This window comes from Numenius arquata, chromosome 7, assembly GCF_964106895.1.
Source record: "Numenius arquata chromosome 7, bNumArq3.hap1.1, whole genome shotgun sequence".
Taxonomy (NCBI): Eukaryota; Metazoa; Chordata; class Aves; order Charadriiformes; family Scolopacidae; genus Numenius; species Numenius arquata.
Window position 1 is genome coordinate 41,676,315 of NC_133582.1, and position 25,598 is coordinate 41,701,912.

The 25,598-nt window shown below is 36.2% G+C and overlaps 1 protein-coding gene across 1 annotated transcript in view; it reads left to right on the plus strand.

Moving 5' to 3' along the window:
• LARS2 (leucyl-tRNA synthetase 2, mitochondrial) overlaps positions 1–25,598 on the plus strand; it is an 83,888-nt gene that overhangs the window by 26,562 nt on the left and 31,728 nt on the right. The window contains exons 7-12 of the mRNA XM_074150472.1: positions 2,746–2,889; positions 14,597–14,704; positions 16,185–16,344; positions 19,127–19,231; positions 21,774–21,889; positions 22,856–23,139. Coding sequence (XP_074006573.1) covers positions 2,746–2,889; positions 14,597–14,704; positions 16,185–16,344; positions 19,127–19,231; positions 21,774–21,889; positions 22,856–23,139 — 917 coding nt within the window. The remainder of the gene's footprint in view (positions 1–2,745; positions 2,890–14,596; positions 14,705–16,184; positions 16,345–19,126; positions 19,232–21,773; positions 21,890–22,855; positions 23,140–25,598) is intronic.

Below are 25,598 nucleotides of genomic sequence, written 5' to 3' on the forward strand. Positions count from 1 at the left end.
AGCTTCACCGTAACAAAGCTATTTTTATCTGTAGATTTGTTTGCTTGGCAAGTGATCCCAGGTGAATCTGAAAAGCACAAGGCTTGCTGCTTTGTTAGAAGCAGCGATGATATACAAAGCAAATTTTGCATGCAGGCTCCCAGTACTGCGGGATCCTGGAGGTGTTTGGGTACCAGTGATTGGATCTGCTTCCCTCTTAAGAGTCAAGGATCAGTTTGAGGACTTAAATCAGCATCTGTCAACCTGCAGGGGATGTAATCTCTGGTGGATATAAACCAGTTGCTTTTTGGCAGGAAACAGATGGCAGAGATAGCCCATTACCCTGGGTCCGTTCAAGCAGTAACATATACTTAAAGCATATATTTATCCCTTGTTTTCAGCCTACCTGCAATATATGTTAGGCAGTACTTTTGCACAGTTTCGTGTCTCCTGTCTTACAATCTCATTTTGCGTAGAAGGACATAATTCATAGCTTTACTGTGGTGATAAAAATAATATATGAAGTGTTAGTCTAGTTAACGTTCTGTTCCAGGGCTATGTGTGCCTGGCCAGAAATTACACTGGCAGGGAGACACAGACTCGGTATGTCCAGGAGCTGGATTTAATGAGAATTAACAATGTCTGTCTGGGTGATGCAGTATCCATAGAGGGCATCCTTAGTCAGCGAAGCAAAATCCTCTCTCTCCTTCCTGCAGTACTGATCTAGTCCATGTACTGTAGAGGTTATTGACCTGGCCAGATGTGGCTGTCTTATTTAGGTTGAGGTTAATTTCTACCTAGACTCTGTTGATTATTTTGATTAGGTATCTGTAGACTGTAGTGGAACCATAGGCACCAAACCTGGAGATAAAGACTTATGCTACCGATACCTGAAGTTAGATGAGATGAATCCTATCTTGAAAGCATACGGTCTACTTTGGTGTAGTGAGGAATTCTACATAATTTGTGGTTTCTATACACTTTTGCACTGTTCCCGTTTTGTGGAGATGACATTTAGTGGCTTCCTGGGGCCCTATTTTCAGAGGCTGTCAGTGTCAAGAAGTTGCCTGTGTGAGGTACAAGTAGGAACTAAGGATTTAATTTAATATCCAGGTTCTGGGTATTAGTCAGAAGGCTATGAGAAGGAACAAAATGCAACTCTAAAAATTCACAGACAAGACCGTTTAGTAATGGATTTCTCAAATGTGTATTTGCTTTGTTTTGCATGATTTGTTTAGACAAATCTTCTGGTTATAAATCACAAGAATGTTATACTAAATAATTATACTCATATAGAACAGCTACCTTCTAAAATTTTAATCCTAAATTCAATCCAATATCATCAAAACAGAAACAGTATTTTTTCTCAACTTTGAGTTATAGCCAATTTAAGACAAGCATATGTTGATACTGCTTTATGCAACTGGCATTTTATTACTTGTTAATGTTACCTGATTTATCTCTCTTTAGCTGTTATTTTAACTTTGTAGTAGTGCGGGATTTTCTTCAGAACTTACAAATTAAAAGACCATTACTTTAGAGCCAACTTCATAATGTTTTGTGTCATTACTGAAGAATTTGTATGTTCTGAAAGTCTAGAAAAATAGATCTGTAATAGTGGAATATAATGATTGCTTTTAATTTCCCAATGAATATTCAGAAGCCTTTTATAAAAAACAGTGCGTTGTTATTGGTAGGTAACAGATAAAAGGTAGGCAAACTGTAAAATGTTTAAATGCCAGTGACATACTGAATTCACACAAGCTTCATTTGAAAGTGAGTTTGTTTTTATCAAAGAATGGCTTTCATTCATTTAATTATAATAAACTTTGTATAAATCGATGTAGGTAACCAGGCTTTGCGTGCACACGCACGCGGACACACACATATACCACACATAGATAACAAAACCAGCAAGGTTCCTTCCATCCTAAGGGAGAGGATCCATGCATCTGTCTTTCTGCTGTCCTCACTATAAGATGTGTAAAATGGTTGTGATATTTACTATTTCTAAGAATATGTAGCGTATTTAAAAGGAAGCAGTATCAGTTGTTTGGAAACTGGGGCATTTCAGAAGGTGATCAGTGATAGATAAAATGTAAAGTGACTGTGGGGGGCGAGTTGGATTTTCCCTTCCTCCCCAGTATGATATGTCTGGTATGTCAGTTAGCCCTCACGAAACAAGGTTTGTTAAGTTGAACACCAACATTTATTTTGCTTTAAATTTGCTTTAATGTATTTGTATTGATAAGGAAAGATGATTCCAAAAATAATTCACACAGTTGACAGAAGTTATATGCAGAAAATATCAACTCTTTCACTTGAAATATAGTTGACCGCTATAATACTTCTTTGGGATTCTGTCCTCTCAGGTTGGAGATCCTTGGTTATTCACCCCTTTCAGTCTCCCTCAGCGCTTTTGGATTAGTGGTGTACAGCTTTTAAGCATCAGACTACGTAATTTGCAGTATAGTGAATTGGAACTTAGCTATTTAATATTCAAGTGTCAGCCTGTCCAGCTACCTTGATCAATCAAGGCAAATGCTGCCAACTGCATTCTTGGGGGTTTTGAGTTCTGAGAAGATGAGTATTCAAAATATCTTCAGTTGGGTCCATGTCACTGATTCAAATGAATGTTCTAAAAATGTAAGAAACTAAGAGGCCTAAGAAATGTTTGTAGATAATTCTCTTGGTATCTGAAAAGTAAGATTCTGGTTTTGAAATAGCTGCTAGAAATACTTTTTTCTTCTTGCATCTTTTTTTTAGGCCTTGGTTAACTGGGATCCAGTGGATCAGACTGTTCTAGCTAATGAACAGGTGGATGACAATGGTTGCTCATGGCGTTCAGGAGCAAAAGTGGAACAGAAATACCTCAAACAGTGGTTTATCAAAACTACTGCTTATGCGAAGGTATGAGAATACAGTTTTTGGAAATTATGGTAGCACTTAAAAGAAGTGACTTTTCAACCAGAAATACTCACCAAGCTGAATGTAGTCTTCTATATATGTATGTTTGTGTAATATATAATTATATAATAATATATGTGATCTATCCCTGTGCATGTGTGTATATAAAAATTATTATCCCTGAAGTCTTTCTGTTCACATCTTTAAGAATTCGAAGTCGTGTGAGATTAAGCTTTGAAGAAATCAAAAAGCAGAAATTAGAGGTGAATGAATGAATTCTGCATTCACGCATTGTCATCCCATATTTACCATCAAGTGCTTTTCTGCATATTTTGAATGTACAGCTGTGCGGGCTTTTGAACTAGAAACTTGTTCACGTAGTCAACCTGTTGGACTTATGGGCATGAAGTACTTACAAGCAGTGGAGTACAGCCTGTCACCTAGTGTTCACTTCCACGTGTGTCTGAACCACAGTTCTTTATGATTAACTGCTCTTTATTGAAGATCATCTGGACTTTGTTATACTTCCTACTCTACTCCGTTTGATTATCTGTAATTTAAAAAATATTTTCAAATATTTAAACATCCTTTTCTGTTAGGAGCTTAAATTTTGATTGTGATGGGACAGCGTTGCTTCCACACCTAGGAATTCTTCAACAAAAGTTTTGGCTTTATGCTCTCTGAGATGAAAGTGTCGACTTCCTGTTTTGTCTGGGTGAAGTATTTATTCCATTCTTGAGACTTCAAGTACAGATTGAGGAAGTTATTCCCAAGAAAATATTAAAAATTAATTTTTTACTCTTCTCCTGAGCCTCAGGCTCAAGAGACAAAATTTCCACCATCATCCAGGGAGAAGAAATCCAGGTCTTGCTCTAGGTCCATTCATAATCAAGAGAAAAGCCTTAGATGTGCTGCCTGATGCTTTGATTCCGCATACACGGAGAGGGTGCTTCAGTTGCATGTTTTCTGATTGTGCTGCCTGTTCTGGCAGTAAGGAGAGTGAAGGAAAAATGGGGCATGTCTGCACAATCACTAAATGATCACAACATTCTGAGCTTTTTCTTGGTGCTGTTGTCATCAGATTTCATGATGACCTTTGTGATATTTCAGGGTCTGCCCTGACTCACTTTTCCCCTCAGTCTGAGGCCGGAGCTTCACTGGAGTTTCTGCCTTTACTGATACATCTTTTGTCTATTGTCTTTAGAGAGGTTGTAGGAAGTAATCAATGTTATTTCTGGGCTGTATCCGTGCTTGCACCAAATCACTATTTACTTATCTCCCTCTTAAGAGGGGTGAATCAGCCTTAAATTTTTACTCATAAAGACTAAAGGACAAGACTGAGAAGCTTTTCAGTAACCTTGAAAACACCCTTTGCTTACAGGATTATTACCTCTTGCTCGATATTCACCCTCCTCTAGGGAGGAGGATTTATCTTTTGTCTTTAGTCTCTGACCTAAGAAATGTCATTACAGGAAATGCATCTCCTCTTGGGATGATCACATCTCCCACGTATCATTCTCCAGGAAGCAGGCTCAGCTGATGACAAGGAGGAACTTGTGCCTCCGTGGTACCCCCTCATGTTTCCCCCAAAGATGCCTCAGGAGACTGCCATATCCCCTACCTACACGAACAGCAAAAATGCAAACAACCCCTTGTTCCTGAACATCTTAGTGGCATCATAAATGAGAGCTGCTTCTACTTTTCATTTGGGGGTGAACGTTTATATCAACCTCTACAAAACCTTTAAGCGTTACTAAAGAGGACTTCTGAGTATTCTACAGATCTCTGTAAAGGTTTCCCAAAATTTTATTCCACGCATGATTGATATTCTGTATGGTCTATGCTAGCTGACACAACCAGGTCGATGAATGATGCCATATTGCTCCCAGCTCAAGTGCTTTGGCAAGCATTGCCTTCTTGTGCTCCCACTTCTTGTACAGTGACAGATGCTACCAAGTATCAGCAGGTGGTTTGGATTTTCCTTTTCACTCATCCCCCACTGACTCCCATTTTTGTTGCTGTGGTTCTGGCACATTTTGAACAGTCTCACTGTACTTCTTTTGGCAAGGGCTTTAAACGTTTGGTTGTAGATGGGGAAAAAATTGCTTTTTTTTTTTTCCAGACCTTCAAATAAGAATAGCAGATTACCAGGTTCTGCCATTCTAAGTCCAATATCTGATACAAATGGATTTCATGCTTTGGAAGATTAAGATAAATAAATTCCCTTTTCTTTCAAGTTGCAAGAAGCTAGATAACGTCTTGTCTTACTTTCTGAAGATGACTGTTTTGGGCATAGAGCTCCGAATGGCCCATGAACTGCAAGCTGCGATTGAAGATTCTCCATTGGAGGGAGGCTGTCCTGAGCTAACACTGGACAGGTACTTCAGTCTTTTAGAGACCCTCTGCCCACACTGACATAACCAGGAAGCTTCACAAGAGCATTTTGACAGAAGTCGAGTTGCAGATCTTAAATGCTACAACTTTGGCTCCTCTTTCTGAATATCTTGACTAATTATCCTCAAAACTCGAATTCACACTCATTTCTTCATTCCTTACAGTAGTCATACCAGTACTTTTCAAGGACTGGTAAGAGACATGGGTGCTTCCTTCTAAATCTGTTTCTTTTGTATACTTTTTCTTTGGATTCAAGCTGTTGACAGTTGATCTGAATCCATATCATTCTAAATAGCATAGTGTTGAACACCATGGTTACAGCAATCCCTCTTCCTAGCCTATTCCTCAAGCCTTCTTCCACACCTCTTTTCAAAAGCCCTTGCCAGGAGAGCGGGCTTTATTGAGAGATGTTAATTTACAGAGCATTTCATCTTTGAACGGAGAGGGACAAAGTGTATGCTTAGCAAGTTCGCTGATGATACCAAACTGGGAGGGCTGGCTGACACTCCAGGGGGCTGTGCTGCCATCCAGCATGACCCGGACAGGCTGGAAAGCTGGGCAGAGAAGAACCTAATGAGGCTCAACAAGGGCAAGTGTAGGGTCCTGCACCTGGGGAGGAAGAACCCCAGGCACCAATATAGGTTAGGGGTGGATCTGCTGGAAAGCAGTTCTGAGGAGAAGGATCTTGGGGTCCTGGTAGATGGTAAATTATCCATGAGCCAGCAATGTGCCCTTGTCACTAAGAGGGCCAATGGAATCCTGGGCTGCATAGGGAAGAGTGTGGCCAGTAGGTCGAGGGAGTTCATTCTCCCCCTCTACTCTTCACTTCAGCAGGGAGATTGTTTCATGTATCTTGATCTTGAAAAAAATCATTTCCACGTTTTCCTGTCTTACATCATGGACCAGAACCACTACCAGTATAACTTCCTTTTCTTGAAAGTCTTTGCTGTTCAGAGACATCAGATATTCGTGCTTCTAATGATACATGAGTACAACAATTAGGTTTTTTTATCCTTACCTGACTGTTTGCCAGTGAAAATACCTCTGTAAAATAATACCGAGTTCTTTATGGAACTTACTTCCCTTTTTCTTCAGTTGTTTGGGGCTCACCATGAATATGTATATAGTGCCTTCTCCGCAGCTGTTTTCAGCCACCTGAATGCTACAGTAGTGGACAGCATTTTTATTCAAGCTGGGCTTAGATGAAGGTTACTTACGGTACTCCATATGCCAGATTCCTGTAAATGGGAAATCTGAGAGGACATTATAAAGATTAATGGGACTGGGGATTTCAAATCCATGGTCAAAGTTTTTTTGTATTAAAATCCCAATAGAAATAGAAGTTCGCCCTTCCAGAACTTGTCTGGCCCTGAGGTCTTTATTCCCCACTTCTGAGTCAATTGCCTGTTGAACATCTTTTGTACAGTTCTGCTTCTTTTGAAGTTGTCCAGAAGGTTAAGGCAAGAGGGTGCCAGATGAGCGTGGTCAAAATCATTCTGATCTGAAGACTTGTGTTTTCTGTCAGTGTAGAGTCACTTTCATGTCTTTGAGCCGTACTGACAGAATTTGTATCAGAACTCACCTGGCCCTCTATTTCCTGTATCTCACAGGTTGGACAAGTTCATGGGCACAGAAAAAATTTATTTCTTCTTTGTGCGAGATGTTCTTATTACATTTGGGAAAAGGTAGAGAGCTAAATCAATCAGGCTTTCAGTGAGTTTTATGGCTAGATTTCTGTTACCTACTGAAGTTTCACTACTTTTTATTTTGAAATTAAAAAGCGGGGGGCACCAAGAGGTTATCTGATAATAATTTAATCCTTGTACCTTTTAGGGAAGGTTTGTTTTTCCCCACTTTGGCTACTTCTAGACGTAGAGGTTTAGTATTCTTTAAGTGTGTTTCACTTCTCCCTCTCATCTTTCTCCAGTGAGGCCTTAATCTGGTTTTGGTGTCTCATGGGGAAAGCCATTTGATTCCGGTTACCTTTTGCTTGCACCTTCCATGGTGACTATTAATTCTTCTGAAAAGTTTACAGAAATTCAGGACCAAATGTCAGAAAGCTCTACCTTACTTGCTCTTTTTCTGCAACAAGGCTGTCTGCAGATCTCTTCCCTGTTCCTTCCAGAAGTTATCCCTGAGTTTTCTTTTAGTTGACATAGTGAGAAAGCATGTTGAAAAATAGCTTTATTTCCGGTAAGTAACTCCTTTCCTATGTGGAAAGGAGTTTTCCTTTCCTTAGAGGAAAATCTAAGTCTTTATTTCATAACCATGTTTCATAGAGAAGGTTCCATTTAAAATACATTTAGTGAATCTGCTATCCCTTAATTATTTGTGCAAATTACCAGCTAGCAATAAAGGCTGAATATGTATGCATAGAACTTATTTTCTACTTGGAGCATCCACAAATTATTTTTTTGTAACTATTCAACCTATTCATACTGTATATTGATGATCTTTCTAGTCATACGTGTTCCTCTCTTTCACGCATTTATCATTATATGTTTTCTCCTGCATCTCACAACCTTAATAAAAATAAATACTAGTAAGGCTAATCTTCATCTGCAATGATTAAATTCCTAGTCAAATAGCAACAAGGAGTTACGAAATCAGTAATGGGCTGCGAAATCATCGTGTGTTACAGGAGTCAGTGTTTCGTTCCTACACACGCTATTCTTTAGATTTCTGTTGTGTCCAGAGGAATCATCTTCTTTGGATTTGCTTTGATTTCTTTATTGTCTTGAAAGAAAAAAATGCAAACAAACAAAGCAGTGTTTGCTCACTTGGCAATTTACCATTGGCAATGAATTTTTTCAAAGGGCAAAAATATTGACCGTGCTTTAAACGCTTAGCAGAAAGCATTTTAGTTATGTTAAGTAATAAAGTAATCATGACCCATTTTTTAAACTATGAAGTACATATGAAATGGTCTAGCAGCTTTTATGGATTTTTAAAGAACATTTTAATTGTCATTTTTCTTTTGACAGATTTCTTTGATAAAAGTATAATGCCTTAACTGATGGCATTATTATTCAAATTGTTGTCTGTGCATTTAAGATGTTTAAGCTAAAACATTTAGTTGCCATGGTTACCCAGCTGAATCTGTAGGCACATTCGTTGGAAAAATCTATCTGTACATGTTATTATTTCCTGTGTGTACCTGTAAAATGCTATTAAGGTTTTTTTAATGGACAGTCAACTGAGTCCTCAAATGAATCTGTAAGGTTAGTCTTTACGTAGTCCCTGTTCTTCCTAAATAATTTTATACAATATTTTTTTCATATTTTACTTTTCAAAAATCACCCAAATAACCAGAAGATAATATTTTTTTGAATAAAATAAAATTGAAGCAACTTTGAATCTTCAAGTTTTGCCTTAAATCATCTCCTTTTTGCACAGCAATAAGTTAGTATATGTATGTTTAATTTATATACTGGGGAAAGTGACAGGGCCTTCAAAATTCTGCCACTCTAATTTACAGTTGCCATACAGATAAGTAGTACTCTTTACTTCTTTTCAATAGTTTTTTGTGGGGTTTTTTTGAACAGACATTTAGAGACAAATCCTTCTTCCCTTCTGTGAAGTGCCAAAACTTAGATGTTTAGAATGGTGCTAACTCTGTGAAGGGAAAATGACAAAAGATCTACCAGTTCTTCTCCAGCTTTTCGCTGGGTTTACGCTGCGTCTGACAGCCCCTTTGTCTGGTCCATATAGAATTGGAGTTGTTTTATGTAATTGTGTTTTGCTTGGCTTTTTATTTTCTGTATTTCTGAGATACTAAGCAGAATATAACGAAATGTAATGAAATTAAATGTAACAAAACTGAAGGACTGCATTTTAGGATGTTAAGGTTCTTGACAGTACTTTGGATTTCATAACATGAGGTAATGCCGCATCATTGAGGAGAACAGAAATGCTGGCTCTTTAGTTTTTCATGCTTTATGTGTGATTTTTTCACTTCCCACACTTGGGGTCTAGCTCATAGTTGTCTTCTTCCAAAAGAATGGGCTGATAAACCTCTCTTTGAAACTCTTCCTCTTGAGTCAGGCTGAGAGCTCTCTCCTGGACAGGGACCAAGAGCATCGTCTCCACAGCTTGCTTAGCACTTCATTAAGAAAAAAAATGACACCTGTTTTGTCAGCTTGGCAAGACAGGAAATTGTTTGTGGATATCCAGACCAGGCTGATCTTTTCACCTTAGTTTAAATGCAACATCTCACTTGATGCTACAGCAACATAAATTTAAGTTCCTGTTTGATTAATCAAAGCAGTGAATGCTCAGTACTACTAAAAATTATAACAAAATGTTTTAAAGAGCTTTTATATTTATAGAATCAATTATTCATTTATCCCAAAGATATGCTTCATTATATTGGAAAGGGGAATATCTTCTCTTTGGTAATTGCTACAATATGAACAACTCTGAGGGCAAATCTGGAGAAGAACACTGGCTTAACTTTGTGCTTTTGAGGAATCATTTCTTTGCCGCAGTTGTACATAGTCAAACCACAGGTGTTTGTTGATGGTGAATTATATGATAAAGAAAGAGGAAAACTCTGATGGTTCAGACATTTACAAGAAAGGATTTTAAGCACACACAGTATCTTTGTTGTTGCTCATTTGTAATGTATGTTTTCAGTATACTGCACACATGGGAAATAAGTCAAGAGTGACCTATGATAGTACAGGCAGAAACTACTGAAGGTAAAAACAAACCAAGAAGAGATTAAATACCAACAGAAGCTGTACTGCATAATCGCAGTTGGAACTGTGCAATATAGTGTGAAATAAAAGAGTGGGCACCCTAACTTTAATTTCCTGTACTTTAGTTAATATATTAAGTTGTATTAAATGATTTTGTGTAATCTTCAGTTTATATTTGGTTAGTCTTTTAGGAGCTTGATCAAATAAAGTGAAAAATTTAGTTTTTGTCCTAACAGATCTTGAGTATTTCTCTGACTCTCCTCGGAAGCAAAGCTTTTTATTTTAATTTTATTTTAACTTAGTAGAAGACAATTCTATTTTGCTAATGAATGGAATGCTTTTGAAATGAAACCTTTTGCTGACCTTTTTATTTCAGTCTTGTTACGTTGCAAATTTGCCAAACTTCATTACAGTGTCTTCATTGAAAAAAGAGTAAACATTTGGCTTATATAGCTTATATTTAGATTTTTTCACTTTATTTCATTTAATGTCATGGAGGAGTTGAAATCCTCTCACTAAGCAGGAATTAGTGGCAGGCATTAATCATACTAAGAATTTCAGTTCCCAAAATCAGAGACTGAATTTTTAGGTGCCCAGCAGAATCCTCCCTCTTCAAACTACAAGCAGGAGGGCAACTTTTGGAGTTGAGATGCTCTTGGAAAATTATAAAGCATTTCTATTCTATGGTTTTATGTACTTTTTTTCTGTCTGAAGCTTACTAAACTGAAGTTCTGTTTCTCTATGAATCCTCAGCAAACTAAACAGCTGGATATGTAGGATCAGTTTTCCACTTCCAGACGCTTTACTTCTAGTTTCAGACTTTGTCACTGTTGCGTGTGATGAACCTTCAGCAGATCTTGATTTTGTGACTCTCTGATCATCTGAACTGGTTGACTTTTGTCTTCTAGCTATGCCAGAATTTTCTAGGTGTTCTGAAAGAGTAAAGCAGTCCTATGTAACATTAGTTTATCCCAGATCTTCCATTTTTCCAGCACTTGAGTCGAACTTCCCTAAAGGTGGAAGAGCCTTGAAGTCATTCTCATCCCTGAATGTAGCTTTGATTTCTTTAGCTTTTTTTGAGTCTGATTATCTTTAGATCTGAAAGACTGCCAAAATGTATTTATGCTTTACCTAGACTTGTGTTTGATTAAGATGGGAGTCATTTGTCATGTAATTAGATGTTTGCATTTTAAATTTTACCGTCTCTTCCTGAGTCATGAAAAATGAAAATAGATAATGTTTCCAAGTTTTTCACTATTAAGTCATCATCAGAAATTTGAAAATGGAATTTATTTGATAAGTTTATCACACTCTGCTTACTGGATTGTGATGCTGCTGTTGCTCTTTGTCCCTTGCAGAGTCCAACATGGTTTCACTTTCATTTCTTTGCCTAAGTGCTGGGAATCTTCTTGTTGATTGTTTTGTCTGTGTTACCTAGTTAACAAACTTGTGGCACAAATGACTAGGAGTTACGTATATACCCATAAGGGTCAGAATTTTTGTTTAAGGAATCATAACAGTAATTGCAAAATAATAATTGAAGCAGAACTCATGGGATTACTTTAATGATTCACAAGATGTTTTACCAGACATGGCAGTGATTTTAAAAAGAAAGGTGGAAGCAGAATTCATGGAGTTAATATTTAACTTTTCAAACACTAGCTTATAATATTCAGGAATTTTTATGCTAGCATTAGACAACTTCAATTCAAGAGTATCATATACCCTAACAGGCTACATACAACTTTTAAAAATTAATAATAGTTTTAACATTTATTTACAGATTTATGTTTTTGCAGGGTGTGGTGCAATTGGATTTGAAAATGAAAAGTTTTTTAGAAGAGTTTCCCTTAAGCAACTTTTTTAAAAGTTAGCCTTAGTTTTAGCCTCAGTATTACATAGAAACATAATCCCTGCATTTAATTTCCATATTAGTGCCAATGAACTGTAGTTTTACTACTTTTCCTCCTCTTATTTTGAAGAGGGTTTAACAGAAAAAAAGTTACAAGCCAGTTTATGAAAAGTTTTAACTTATTTTACTTTAATTTCTTCATGCTAGGGCGGTTTTAACCAATTCATCCTAATTTGCATGGATGAATTTTCAATGTACAATGTATTAATGTGTGTAAGATTTAATGTACTTTCCTGTTAGTGAGCATCCTAGTCCAGAAGCACTTATTAATGTGCTGACAGTATACATACTATATATTTTTTTGCCTCTGAAACAGTATATAAAGGGTTTGTGTTTTATGTGTTCTTCATTTTTGACTTCACCTGCTGTTCGTAGTCTTGACAAGAAACCAAAGTAGTGTGTTGAATATGAAGAACAGTGAATCATAATTCCATATTGAAAAATTTTAAAGGTTTTTTTGGTTTCTTTTTTGTTCTTTTTTCTTTTTTATCGCTCGGTACTGCTGTTGATGTGCGTATTAAGAGTTGAAGGGCTTGTGCTTGCACACTGCTGGGCTGTGTTGTCATGCAGAATAAGGTTTGTTATCTTCAGGTGAAGCTAAGTTGGCTTTTACTGTATAGAGCTGCATGAAGCAATTGTATTACCGAGAGAAGAATTAGGCTAAGTCAAATGGTAGCCTATAGCTCCTAATAAGGCCAACTAACTAGAGCTAAAATCATTATCACACTGGTACGAAGGATCTTGATGTATTAATCCTCCAGTGAAAAAAACATTTAGAAAGTTTTGCTGGCAAGCAATTACAGACTGTACAGTTTCAGTAGAGCACATGTACATTTAGCTGCTTCTGCCAGCAAAATGTAATGTAGATTAGGATGGATATTCAAGCAGGAGAATTTAAAAAAATTTTCTAATGTGTACAGCCAGTTCTGTGTGTATTGGCACAATTTCATTCTTTCTAAAATGCATAAAATTCTTACAAAGAATGTATCCAAGTATTGTCAGTGTATATCTCTATATCTATATATATCTCTAATTATTCGTTATTCATTGGTAGGTATATATGTACATGGATTATTCATGGCAGATAAAGCTCAGTAGTCTCTGGAACACTAAAATTAATGAGAACAATGAGAATTTGGAATTCTCTGCGATATAATATACTTGTAATTGTGAGCTACAACTGATTAAAGTTACAGTATGATTAAAAACCTTGCAAAACCTTATTATTCTTTTATTTCTAAATCATCAGAAAATGAATTTGATTCTTAAGGATGTAGAAAGTGATAATAATCCCAAGTGGTGGTATAATATGATTTATGAAGGACATGCCCTTTGTTTCTAGTTACTAGAGCAGTAACTAGAAAGTAATCCTTATAATGTCTTTTATGCATCTCACTGAAAATATTTAAGAATGTAGTTAAAACACCAGTTAAATGTAGTTAAAAAACCAGTTGAAAAAGAATGAGTTGTATATTCACTATTTATCTAACTACCCACTATTTAATTTCAGGAGCACGTAATAGCTACTGTCCATCTTGCAGATTGTTAGCAATTAATGAGGTAATAAAGAGCTTGCACACTTGATGTTGGGAGTCACAGCTGAAGGAAAAATCATTTAACGTGTTGCCTTATTCTTAGATTTTAACTGTAATTGTTCAGCATATACACCATCTGTCTGAGTGACTCATGCCTCTGGCTGTACTTCTGCCAAAGGAAAGATTTTGGACAGTCATAGAGTATTCATTACACAAATGTGAAGTGTTATGAAGTGAAAAATTTTATGAGATTTAAGTTATCCATCCTTTTGCATGTCTTCTCCTTTACTTTTTTGTAGATTTCCTTTATTAAAAACATACTGTTCAAATGGTTTGGGCAAATATTAGTTGGTTTGGAATAGTCTGTTATGCTTCCATGCCACATGTCAGAAAGCACATAAATACATGCATATATCTTTTGCTGAATATAAATATACATAGAAGTTACAGGTTGGCTGTTGGATATTATGGCTAACGAAGGAGCCAACACTTAATTTCTTCTCTGCTACATAATGTATTATACTGTTATTATATTAATACAGTATTATATATTGAATGTAATATGAACCCTTATTATTATGACTTGGGTGGGGTTTTTTACAGGATGATACCACCTAAAGATCACACTCAGTTTTACATCCTGAAAAATAGATAGGCAACTGGAAACTCTATTTTGCCATTTTAAATCAGAGCTTGAAAATATTAGGACACATAAATGTCTTTTGTCTGACTGCCATCTCCAGGCTATTGTCTAGAACAACTAATCCAAATGCAGGCTTCCTACCTGCAAGCACATCTCTTATGTGTCAGTAGTCTTGTTCAGCTCGTTGAGTCACTTCCCACAATTTACTTGTGGAATTGGGAATATTTCCTGTGTTTGTTTTCATCTAAGGGTTTTGTTCTGTCTTTAAGGTTTAGTCCATTCAAAAGGAAGGTGTCTTTTAATAACAGTAGGATCTCTGTTGGAGATGTCATACCTCTGGCTTGTGCTGTGTTAATTCTGTTCTCAAAGAGAAGAATTTGTGGCAGCAGAAGTATAAAAACACCTCTTCCTATGTTTTTACCAGCACCTTCCATATAATTTTGCTGTTAGTTATAATTAAATGCACCATCTTAATTGGTATGCTGACAAAAGCTGAATGTTCTCATTCTTTCATTTATTGAATCAGGCTATGTTTGATGCTTTGTCTGATCTCCCTGAGTGGTATGGTATAAAGGAAATGCAAGCAAATTGGATAGGTGACTGTGTTGGATGCTCTCTTGACTTCTTGCTAAAGGTAAGTCAGAAATTTCAATGCTGATGTCTTGGTCGGGCTAACCACAACCCCTGAATGTGTGATGGGAATAGATTTTCAGATCTAAAAAGCTTGAAACCTACTAAAAGAGATTACTATATGCCCAGACCAGCACAGATCCTGAAGAACACCGCTTGTGGGTTGAAGAGATACTCCCTGCTGTCCTCCTTAGAAAAGGGTTTGTGTGTTCAGGTGCAACATCGGATGCAAATTGGCTGTGTGTATTTGTGCCAAAAGCCAGGATATTTAGGGGAGCAGTATCAAGTGGCACTGCACGAGTCAGCTGGGATCTAGCTGGGCTTTAGCTCCTCTCTGCACAGCGCCTTCTCTGTCAGACCCAAGCTGACCTCAAGCAAGCCACTTTATTGACGTTTGTCCATTATTTCATTTATTACATACAGTAATTAAAATAATGAGAACCAGACAACTGGGTTGTGATAGAGTTACAGAGAAGTCTGGATAGAAAGAAAGGAGAGGAAGGAAAGAGAAACTTTAAGAGAATTATAATTATCTAGAGAAAAATGGTAAAATCTGAAGTCCTTCTGAAGAGATGCAAAAGGCTTTTGGAATATGATAGTGACAGAAGAGGTTTTCAGAGACCCTGATGGAATTTTAGCCCTTGGATTTCAGAGCTTTATTGTGCTCATTTACTCTGGTCTAACATTTTAAAAATGACTTATTTTAAAATACTGAATTTTTGGGAACCTCAAATTGAGAGAGCTTAAACTTTCTTAATACCTCTGAATTGCACACTGTGTCAAGGTGCAATTTAAGTTGTATTTAAGTTGTTTTTGAAAATGTATATCAATGCCTGTTGTAGAAAAATCTCCTTCTGTGACCCCCATACACTCCACAGTTAATTGACCTAAAATATAAAGCCTGTTGATAGTGCTGGGTGATAATTCTTAAGCAGTCTTCTGGGTTTATTACTCACATTTTATGTCCAGTTATTTTAACATTGTGCAACCTTTTATTATTTTATTCCTCTACGTAAGTTGCGGCATTGACTTCATCAGAGAAATGTGGTGGAAAGCCTGGTAGCTGAGAAAATTTTAAATTCTCTTTAGATTTCAGAGGTAACATCTCATTTCTGTTTCTTGGAAACAGAGCACGTATTAAAAGGGAATAGAAGGATTCCAGGTTACTTAACCGGTGATTGGATTAGCTCAGTAGCACAATGTAATAGTATATATGATTTTGGAATATAAATGTTTATACATATATTTGGATAAACTGAGGCAAGATTGTAAAGTAACTTTCACAAAGTCTTAAAAGTACATTTTGTCAAGATTTGATTCTTGACGAAACTCCCTGTGGAGAGAATGCACCTGGCTTTGATATTCAGAATTGTGTATTTCTACAGGGTGATGTATATTTCTTATTTGCATAAAAAGGAAGGGGAATCTAAATCCACTGTATTTCAAAAAGAAATTCATCAGGCATATTTTCTGCTCTTTTCCAGGTTAATGGTAAAGCAACAGAAGAGAAGGTAGCAGCTTATACCTATACGCCTGAAGCCGTTTATGGAGCTTCCCATTTATATATCTTACCGACTCACAGACTGCTGCATGGGAATAGCAATCTCAAGGAAGTCTTTCAGAAGGAGTTCATCCCAGGGAAAGGTGATATTTTTCTCGTACTGCATTTTGTTGTAGAAGAGTAACAGTTTTAGAGAACGTTCTTCATAGAATGTGTGTCAAGCTGAGCATGAGCTGTTCCTGTTGAGAGGGAACAGGTCTTTTGATTCTTTGTGTATGTCAAACAGTGTCACATCAGTCTGTCCTGGCTTCAGCTACACTAACAGCAGCTGCGTTAGAATTCTTCCTTTTATAATGGCTGTAAAACTTGATAGTGTATAAAAGCAATGAAACAGATTCTTGTTTCTTCATGTACCAGAAGTGAACAGTCCAGCTCTGACTATGGTAATTTGTCGTTAGCACAAAGACAGCAGAACCAACCCTTACACCAAAGATGATCTCTTCCTGTCACAAGAAACATAAAGAGGGCAAGAGATCATTAATACATAGCAAAGTGGATTATTGATAGATAGCAAAATAATACTCTGCTGTGCTGATCCTTAGTTAATAAAAGATTCTAATGGAGTAAATTCAGAGCAGCCCTATGGCAGGTCCTGACTTGTACAGAGGATATAAATAACAGGTAATTCTTTAATTGGTGTTGATTGTTTTCCTGAAGGCTCCTACCACCAATTCTGCCTTTATTTGGCATGCCTGGCCAACTATTTTTTTGATCTTTGGGAAACCTGAAAATTATAAGAGTAAATACAAAGTATACTGAATATTTTTTGTTTCCACTTCAGGCTGGTGTTCAGTATTTACTTTTTCCTAACTGGTAAACATGTGGCTTCATTGTCTGTGTAACATCTGATGTCAATAGCAGTGAAGCAGGAATCTTGTGGGAAATTGTGATGGTTGAACTGAGCCTGCTTTATTTTTGAGTGCTTCATTTCTGTAACCTTAATAAAGTTCACTTGCTGGCAGAAAAAAAAGGAAGCTGAATGTGTTGAGTATGTAGAGCACTTGTCTCAGAGCTGAGCAAAGCTTGGAGAATATTTATTAAGGAACAAAGGAAGAAATCTGTAGTTCTTGCAGTTCAGCCAAATCAAAGCAATAACAGCAGAAAAGCACATCCATGTACATGCCTGTATCTTTGTTGGATCTTATGCTTTAAGCTAAACCACACAGGTGCAAAACTTGTTTTTAATAAGGACCACAATATATTTATTGTGGGGGTTTTTTTAAGTGAAAATACTTGAAAGGCTTTTTTTGTGTCTGTTAACTTTCTTTCCTCACCGTGTTCTCATTTAAATAATTAGGAGGTTATGTGTTCATGCTTTCTAGGAGAGGAAAAAAAAAAGATGTTGTATGGCAAAGTAACTTAAAGTTCTAATACCTTTACTCTTGGAGTATAGCTCTGTATTTTAGGCTATGATTATTTAAATAAAGCGAGCAACTGATTTTCAAACATTCTTTTTTTTTATCCTAGCAAAAATTATGTTAATTTATGATCTGTTAAGTCTTCTAGTTTTGTCAGTGTGAGGTATCTGAGATAAAGATTTGATCCTTACATTGTTCATTATTTCATTATAATACTATGCATAAATTCTTTTACATTTGTAACTGTAATATCATCTCTTGACCACTTTTATAATAATGATGTGAGCTAAGGAGCAAAATAAAGAGTTATTAAAAAATGGAGTTATTATTTTGGGTTCCAGCATAAAATGAAAATTATTACTGGGTGGAAGAGAGAAGTTAATTTTAAAAGTAGACTGTCCTACCCACTCAACATCCTGTTCAGGAGGCTTCTTGCTTAGTTGCTTTTAAAGAGTGAAATTATTCCTTTTGTACATCATTTAAACGGAGGGCAGGTATGTGGTGGTCTGAACGTGAGAAATCTTATCTAGAATATGGGTATCTCAGACACCTGAAATTGAAAAAGTGGTAATCAGAAATTGTATTGTTTGTGTTAACAAGACTGATGAGGTATAGTGACCTGTTCTCTAAAATGCTGTTATTTTATTTCAAGCAGTTTTTACGCATAATAGTACAAGACTGAGACTTTCCTCAGCTTAGCTATGAAGATAGGTGAAAGGAAGCTCTTAGCAGTATTTTAATTATTTTATTACTTTAATTGTTTAATTATTTTAATTAGCATCAACTTAAAGGCACTAAAAAGTTAGAAACAGGTCCAAACTGAGATAAGGGGTTTGAATCCTCAATTCAGGTTTGATTTTCTTCTTGCTGAGCCACCAAAGCTACACATTGTAAATCAATTTCAGTTTACCATCCTTGATTCTCTCCTCTTTCTCCCTTTCCCTCTGGATATTAGATTCCTCATCTCTAATGTGAATATGAATATTCTGTTTGGAAATCAGTTGGTTATTTAGGTTTCTTTTTTCACACTTGTCTATATTTCTCAGGCTTTGTAGTTCTTCTGTAAGTAAACAAATCATAAGCATTGTACATATGCTCACCTTCAGTTTCATCTGAATAACTGGATTTTTTTTTGCTTAATTTTTTAATGTCTGTTAGTATATAATTCAGGGCTTACTAGAGCCACTTCATGCAACTCTGCAGCACACAAGTAGTGGTCAAGGACTCACTGTTTTTTTAATTATAGTCCCAATCTTACTCCGTTTTTATTCGGGTGTTTGTTATAAGTATGTTTTCTAATCGTGAATTTATCAGTCAGACTTACTGAAGAATTTCATATGATTGAACATTTTAGAAATGTGATTAGACTTTTCATTTTCTTTCTTAAACAAAATTCTAATTTAAATTTCATGCACATTTAAGATAAACTGAGTTTTAATAGTAAGTAATGTTCTTAGCATATTTTCTGTCATATTTTACTTACTGTGATCATTACATTTGTTTTCAGACTCGCTTACTTCAGTGACAGCTGTGAATTTGCTTACCAATCAGGAGATTCCTGTAGTCATCTCAGCAAAAGCCAATTTTGAGAATTTTCTTGATACTAAAATAGGTAGGTGACATTTAGTTTGTAAGTGAAATAGTATAGTTTTCAATTGCTGTGTTGGAGCACCAGATATTGTTGCTGCAAATCTTTAAACACGGTGACTCTCTTCTGGACTTTGGAATCCTGTTCTTCATTAGTGATGAAGGATGGGAAAAGTAGCTATGTGGAATCTGTCTAGGGGAAAGATCTACAGGATGATAAATTTTAATGGAAATATTATAAAATTGGTACATTTAATGAGCTAAATTTGAGGATCTGCATATCTTAAGAGGATTGATTACCTAGAGCGTATTTGCCAGTCTCTCACCATCCTTAATCAAAACAGAACTGCACCATTGTTTCACATAAACATTTTGCAAACAACTAAAACTTTTAGCTTGTTTTTTTTGTCTTATTTTTATATAAATTATGTGCATCCTTAAAGAGAAATGTTTCAGACAGTAAATGTACGAAACTTCCGAGTCGGACTTTTATCTAGTTATATTTATTTTGAGGTCAGTAAAATGAATCAGAATAGGTAATAGTTCTGTTCGGGTAGTCTTGGACAGTTACGTTGGACCCTTTATCTCTAGAAGAAGCGTTACCATAATTTAGGCACCTAATTTAGGATTACTTACTCCTTTCTTGCATAGGGAGCCTAGACCCTCAACTTGGGCAGTTAAGTACATATGGTTGGATGATGTGACTGTCCTTCTAAGTAAAATTAGGAATTGTACTGACTTTTAAAAATCGTGTCCATTTTAATCTGCATCTTCATTAACAGCACCCACCAAGCTTTTTGTTTACTGTTGTATTTAGCTGTGGTCTCATCTCAGCTGCAATGAGTAAGCAATGTTCTGTGCCAGTCCTAATAGAAAATATTTCTTTATCTCCTTTCCTCTTTCCACTACTTCCTTATCCCTTAAGTCCCTTTTATTGCCTCCCTGTTGTTCATAATTCTTTCCTGCCCTGGAGCTACTCCTTTCTTTACACCACTGCCAATGTTGGCTGTTCCTGCATCACAACTGGACTGAATAAAACCAGCTGAGAGTGCAAAAATGTCTTGGATGACCGTCACAAGGCTGGTAGAAATTACTTGCTTGGGCTCTATAGCTTACTTACACCATGCCCGCATCTTACATTTCAGGAATTAATCTCTTTTTGAGAACCGGAACCTCTGCTTATATAAGAGAAGCCAAATAATTGAGATACCTAATCATATTTTTCATTAAAAGCTCCCAGCATGCTCACTGGCACGTACCTTGGCCTTATGCCTGTTGGAAATAGCCAAGCTCTTCCCAGGAAGTTCTGGATACCAGCTGTTGAAGATGAAAAAGTGGGGCCCGCTTTTTTTCCATTTGTAGAGCATATTGTGAAGCCACCTGTTGCAGGCTGCAGGGCTCACTGGCAAATTATGATACATACATTATTCTATAATAGGGCCTTGAAATGGCAAGAGCCTACATCTGCTGGAAAGATAAAATAACAATTCCCTATTTTGCTAGTTAGGGAGTTACTTGTCACAGGGCAGTTTTGCTTGGTTTTCTAGTTATCTGCTTCCAAAATTTTATATATTGACAGAGTTAATGTGCAACAGGCATTTAATTGCCTGAACAAAGATGAGTGTTAAACGGGTTTTGAATGAAGTAGTTTGTATGTTAATAATTCTAGTGTGCTCAGCAGTATTTTGAGAGTTTTTGTCTGTAGTTTTCCCCAACTTAATGTTAGCATTGGCTTGTTGAAATAAGTTTCTTTGCCTTTTTAATATGACAGCAGTTGTGCAAGATTGTTCAAGTATTAAATAAATTATCACTGAAAGGAAAAAAAAGATGCAGAAATATGTATCTCTGTGCGGAAATAATACATCAAATAATAAGATGCAAAGGGAAAGATAGCATCAAGGGCCTTAAATAATGTGAGTTCTAAACCGACTTGGAACAGCAGTAGGAAGTGCTCTAGGTAGTTGTATTCCAAATAGAAAATGGATGTTATTTTAATTGTTTTCTCAAGATTGTAAACAAATCATGTCTTTCATAATAAGTTGAAGTGATAGTATTGTTAGAGACTGTTGCAGTACATTTTGATAAACGATGAAATTAGAAAGAAGTTAAATTTGCTTTTGAAACGAGGACTATTTAGGCTGTTTGTTTAGTATTTGTTTCTCATATTAGCAAATAGAATTTACATTTGTATTATTTAAATATATTATATTTAGATAATATAATTGTATTGAAAATTTTATTACTTATCCAAATTTTGTGGCTTTACATTTAGGCTTTTTCTGAATCATCTACTTTCCATCCTTTTCTGTGGCAGGACACTGATGAATACTTGAATGACAGAGAAACTGAGAAAATGTGTTTGTAATTATTGCTGCTTGAATTCTACTGCTTAAAGAACATTAAAGCATTTTTATTGTTCTTAGATTTTTAAACTCCTTTGGGCAAACATAAGTCTTTATAAAGAGTGTGTCACAGAAATAGAATGTTTTATCCTGAAATTGATGATTGATATACATGTTCGTCAATCCCAGAACTAATTTATTTTTTCACTTTTCCCTCCCTCCTAGGAATACCTAGTACAAGTGCAGAAGATGCCGCAGTAGCTAAGAATCTGGGCATTCCTTTCACTGAAGTCATTGAGACATTGCCAAATGGTTTGGAGAAAGTCATTAATTCTGGGGAGGTGGGTATACAAGTATGGAGTTCTTTCCAACTTACAATAACAATACAAACTAAATCTGTTTTCTCAACAGTGCCAAATAATTTGTATGTTTAAAGGCTCTCTTTTTTTAAAAAAAAAAATAATCAAGCCAGGCTTATGCTACCAAATTTCTAGGAATAATTTAACGATAAAATATGCTGGCTCTTCTGTAGCAGAAGTTTTTTTTTTTTCTTTTGTTCAGGAAAAGAAGCTACAGTATTGGTCTGAGTTTTACAATGGAAACTGAATAATTGATCCTATGTTAAAAGTTGATTCTTATTTCATGATCTCAGTACATTTTTAAGCTAACACATTAGTCCTTTTTCCCCATATTCAATGAAATGTGGCATAAGCCTTTCTGATAACATATCTCCCTGAAGTGACATAGAAATGTTATATTTAAATATAAAATATATGTTGTGTTATAGGTCTTGAAAAAATGTGTTTGATAGCAGATACAAAGCTCATATTCTGTTACATGACAGGTAGGGTCTAAGTGGTTAAGATGTATCTGAAAGCAAAAATAGAAAAACCCAAAATGAACATAGGAGAAAGCAAGCTGTTTCACCATTCACTTCTCCTCACTCTCTGCCTTGTGTTGGAGATATTCTAGACGTTTCAGCATACAGCAGTTGATTGAAATATCAGCAGTAAATGCAAATAGCTGCCAATAAAGGCTGAAGGGGTCTACAGGGCTCTTTCTCAGCCTTATTCTATTCAGTCCATCAAGAACATTATCCTTTGATTAAGAGGGTTTAGATGAATCAAGTAACTGGTACGTGCATCTTAGATAGAAGGGTGTTAAGCAGAGAGAAGGTGAAAATTAACATGAGGGTCATAAACTTTAACTCTCAGAAATTGCATTTGTGAGTTTTTTGTCTGTTTTTGCATTTTCACTGGCAGCAAATACATTTTTCTGTCTGCTTTTCTTTTTTTTTTTTGAATCAGATCACAGGCATGACTCGGCAGGAGGCTTTAAAAGCTGTTACCCAGCAGGCCAAAAATAAGGGAATAGGTGGAGACCTAACGAGTGACAAATTAAGAGACTGGTTGATATCTCGACAACGGTACTGGGGAACACCTATTCCGATCATTCACTGCCAGACTTGTGGTGCTGTCCCTGTACCCTATGAAGACTTACCCGTGGTGTTGCCCCATGTAACCACCTTCACGGGAAAGGGAGCCTCACCTTTAGCAACTGCTCCAGAGTGGGTGAACTGTTCCTGCCCGAGGTAAGCCAGTCCTGCGTTTACTGCAGATCGGGAGACATCGCTTTGTAACTGCCTGTTCCTTATGCTCTTTGTGTTGACAACTGACCACTCTGAGCCAGGATACTACTCCAGAATGATGTGTATTCTCACCCAGCATATGGGGTTTTTTTTCTTATATACTCTGTAAAACTCCTTTTTTACAGCACAGACACCCGCTACTATTTTTTCATAGACAAGCTGAAAAAAAGCTCACTTTTTAAGTTGGAGGAAAGAAAGAAGGGGAAAGAGAACAATTTTCTCCCTGCCCTTCATTTCTTAACAGTATTTCTCACTTCATTTACTACAAGAATTTTCATTATCTTTCACCAGCAGAGTTCAAAGCTTATAATGATTATTGAATTATTTCCTTTTGTTAAGGAAACAAACATCATGTTCATTTTCTTAGCAATAGTCCAACAATAAAGTGTTTCCGCAGCTATATAATTCTTTATCATGAAGAATCACATTCACTAAATATTAGAGATGACAGCATGTAATTCAGATTGAAGGAGATAGTAAGTCCATGCATCTTGTCAGTGTTGTAATCTTAATTGTTTGTAGCCCAGCTGTTTAAGAAATAAAACAGTGTAAATGAAGTAGTGAGAGGTACGTCATGAAAATCAGTTGTCTGATCTTGAGGGCTACTTAGATACTCTGTACGCTGCAGTTTGCATACAAGTTCTGCAGAAGAACTGGTAGAACTTGAGTTATCCCAGAGAAGTTTTTCATCGGCAGTGCAATGCAACGCTTCTGTCAGCAGACTGACCAAATGGGAGGTATGTTATGAGCCTGCCAGGCAGAGGAATCAGACATATAAATGACATTAGGGCTCTCATTGATAATGCAGCAGTTTGATTACATCTCACTGTATTTTAACATTTTCAGGGTAGAATATCAGCGTGTTCTTCGTTTCTAGATAGATAGCTTATGCACAGCAATTCCGTGGTTCTCTGGGAACTTGTATTTTGACCTTTGTTGATAACATGGATTTTATGTAAAACACACATTTACTTCCATTTTTCTGCATAGAAAATTTCTTCTCAGATATGCCTATTTAAATTACATATAGTTAGTGTATTTTAAAGTGTGACTCTTGCGGGGAGCAGTTACTAAAGAAAATCCACAGGTTTAGTAAAATCCCTAAAAATGCCTTGGTCTGCAATTCCTAATTTCAACTCAAGAATTTTCCTGATGTTACTAAAAGTCACTGTCTGCACTTCCGGCTTCCTCCTGACCTTAATTCAAAATGATTTTATTGTTTACCAGGCAACAAGGTACTTTTGATGTATAGCAAATCCTCGTGGTTTCTGGATAGTTATTGTGGCTGCCCTACTTAGAACTGAATCAAGGTGCACAGGATTAGTTTCTCAGCCTAAAATATGGTAGTTTGCTGAATTTTTTTTTTTTTTTTTTAATTTTCACCTTTATTTGGCTTCATAATTCTCACCTATTTGACAGCTGTCTTCAGCATTGCTCATCCAGATGTCTGCTACAGTTTCAAATCCTTTGAGCTATTGCCTTTGTGTGTGCCCTCTCCCTTGCTTTTCCTTGCTCTGAGAAATTATATCATCCCTTCCTTTAGTCCTTCTCTCCAGTAACAGGTTTTTTTCCTTAGTTGCATTTAATATCTAGAATTAATAAGGAAAGCAAGATGGAAAGATAGAAAAGTCTGCGAGTATTTGATGTAAACAATCATAAATGGGAGGAGATGCCCAAGTTACTCGTTGTTATACAAGTCCAGGTAATTGTGTTAGTTGTCTGAAGATCATCTAACAAGATTACAGTATTGTGCCTGTTGTATAAATTTTGAAAGATGCCGATGCTGTCTCTTAGTGAGCCATGTCAATTTAGAGTACAGGCAACATCAGTGGCATGAGGCAGATATAATTATGGTTTAATACCTGTAAAGTATTATTGCTTTTGACTGAAAAGCCATTCTGTTTCAATATAATACAGTATTATTTTGCATTGGTCAAGTCTGCTTATATGTACAATGTAATAAAATGGTTATCCTATATTAAAAAGCAGTTAAGAGTAAAATTTCTTTGCTACATTATTCGCATTGAAAGAAAAACTTGCTGGTAGAGAAGGACCTGGGGCAGAGACAGAGAGAAGGAAATGTTAATTGGTGATGCTTTTCTAAACTTGCCTCAGCAGGCCACGCTGAATTATCAGGCAGACAGGCAGATACATGTTACAGCTCAGTTATCAAGCCTGATTACAGACTAAATATGCAATTGGAAAATATTAAATAGCCAGTGCCCATTTATTATGGATATTTATTACATATTTACATACATTTATAAATTGCATACGTTTGTCACGTATAGCCGGTGGTATTTATGTGCAAGTTTGTCACAGGTTGCAAAGTTTTATTTATATTACAATAATCTCATTTAACAGTAAGAGTTTTAAAGCGGGATCATTTACAACAAACGACA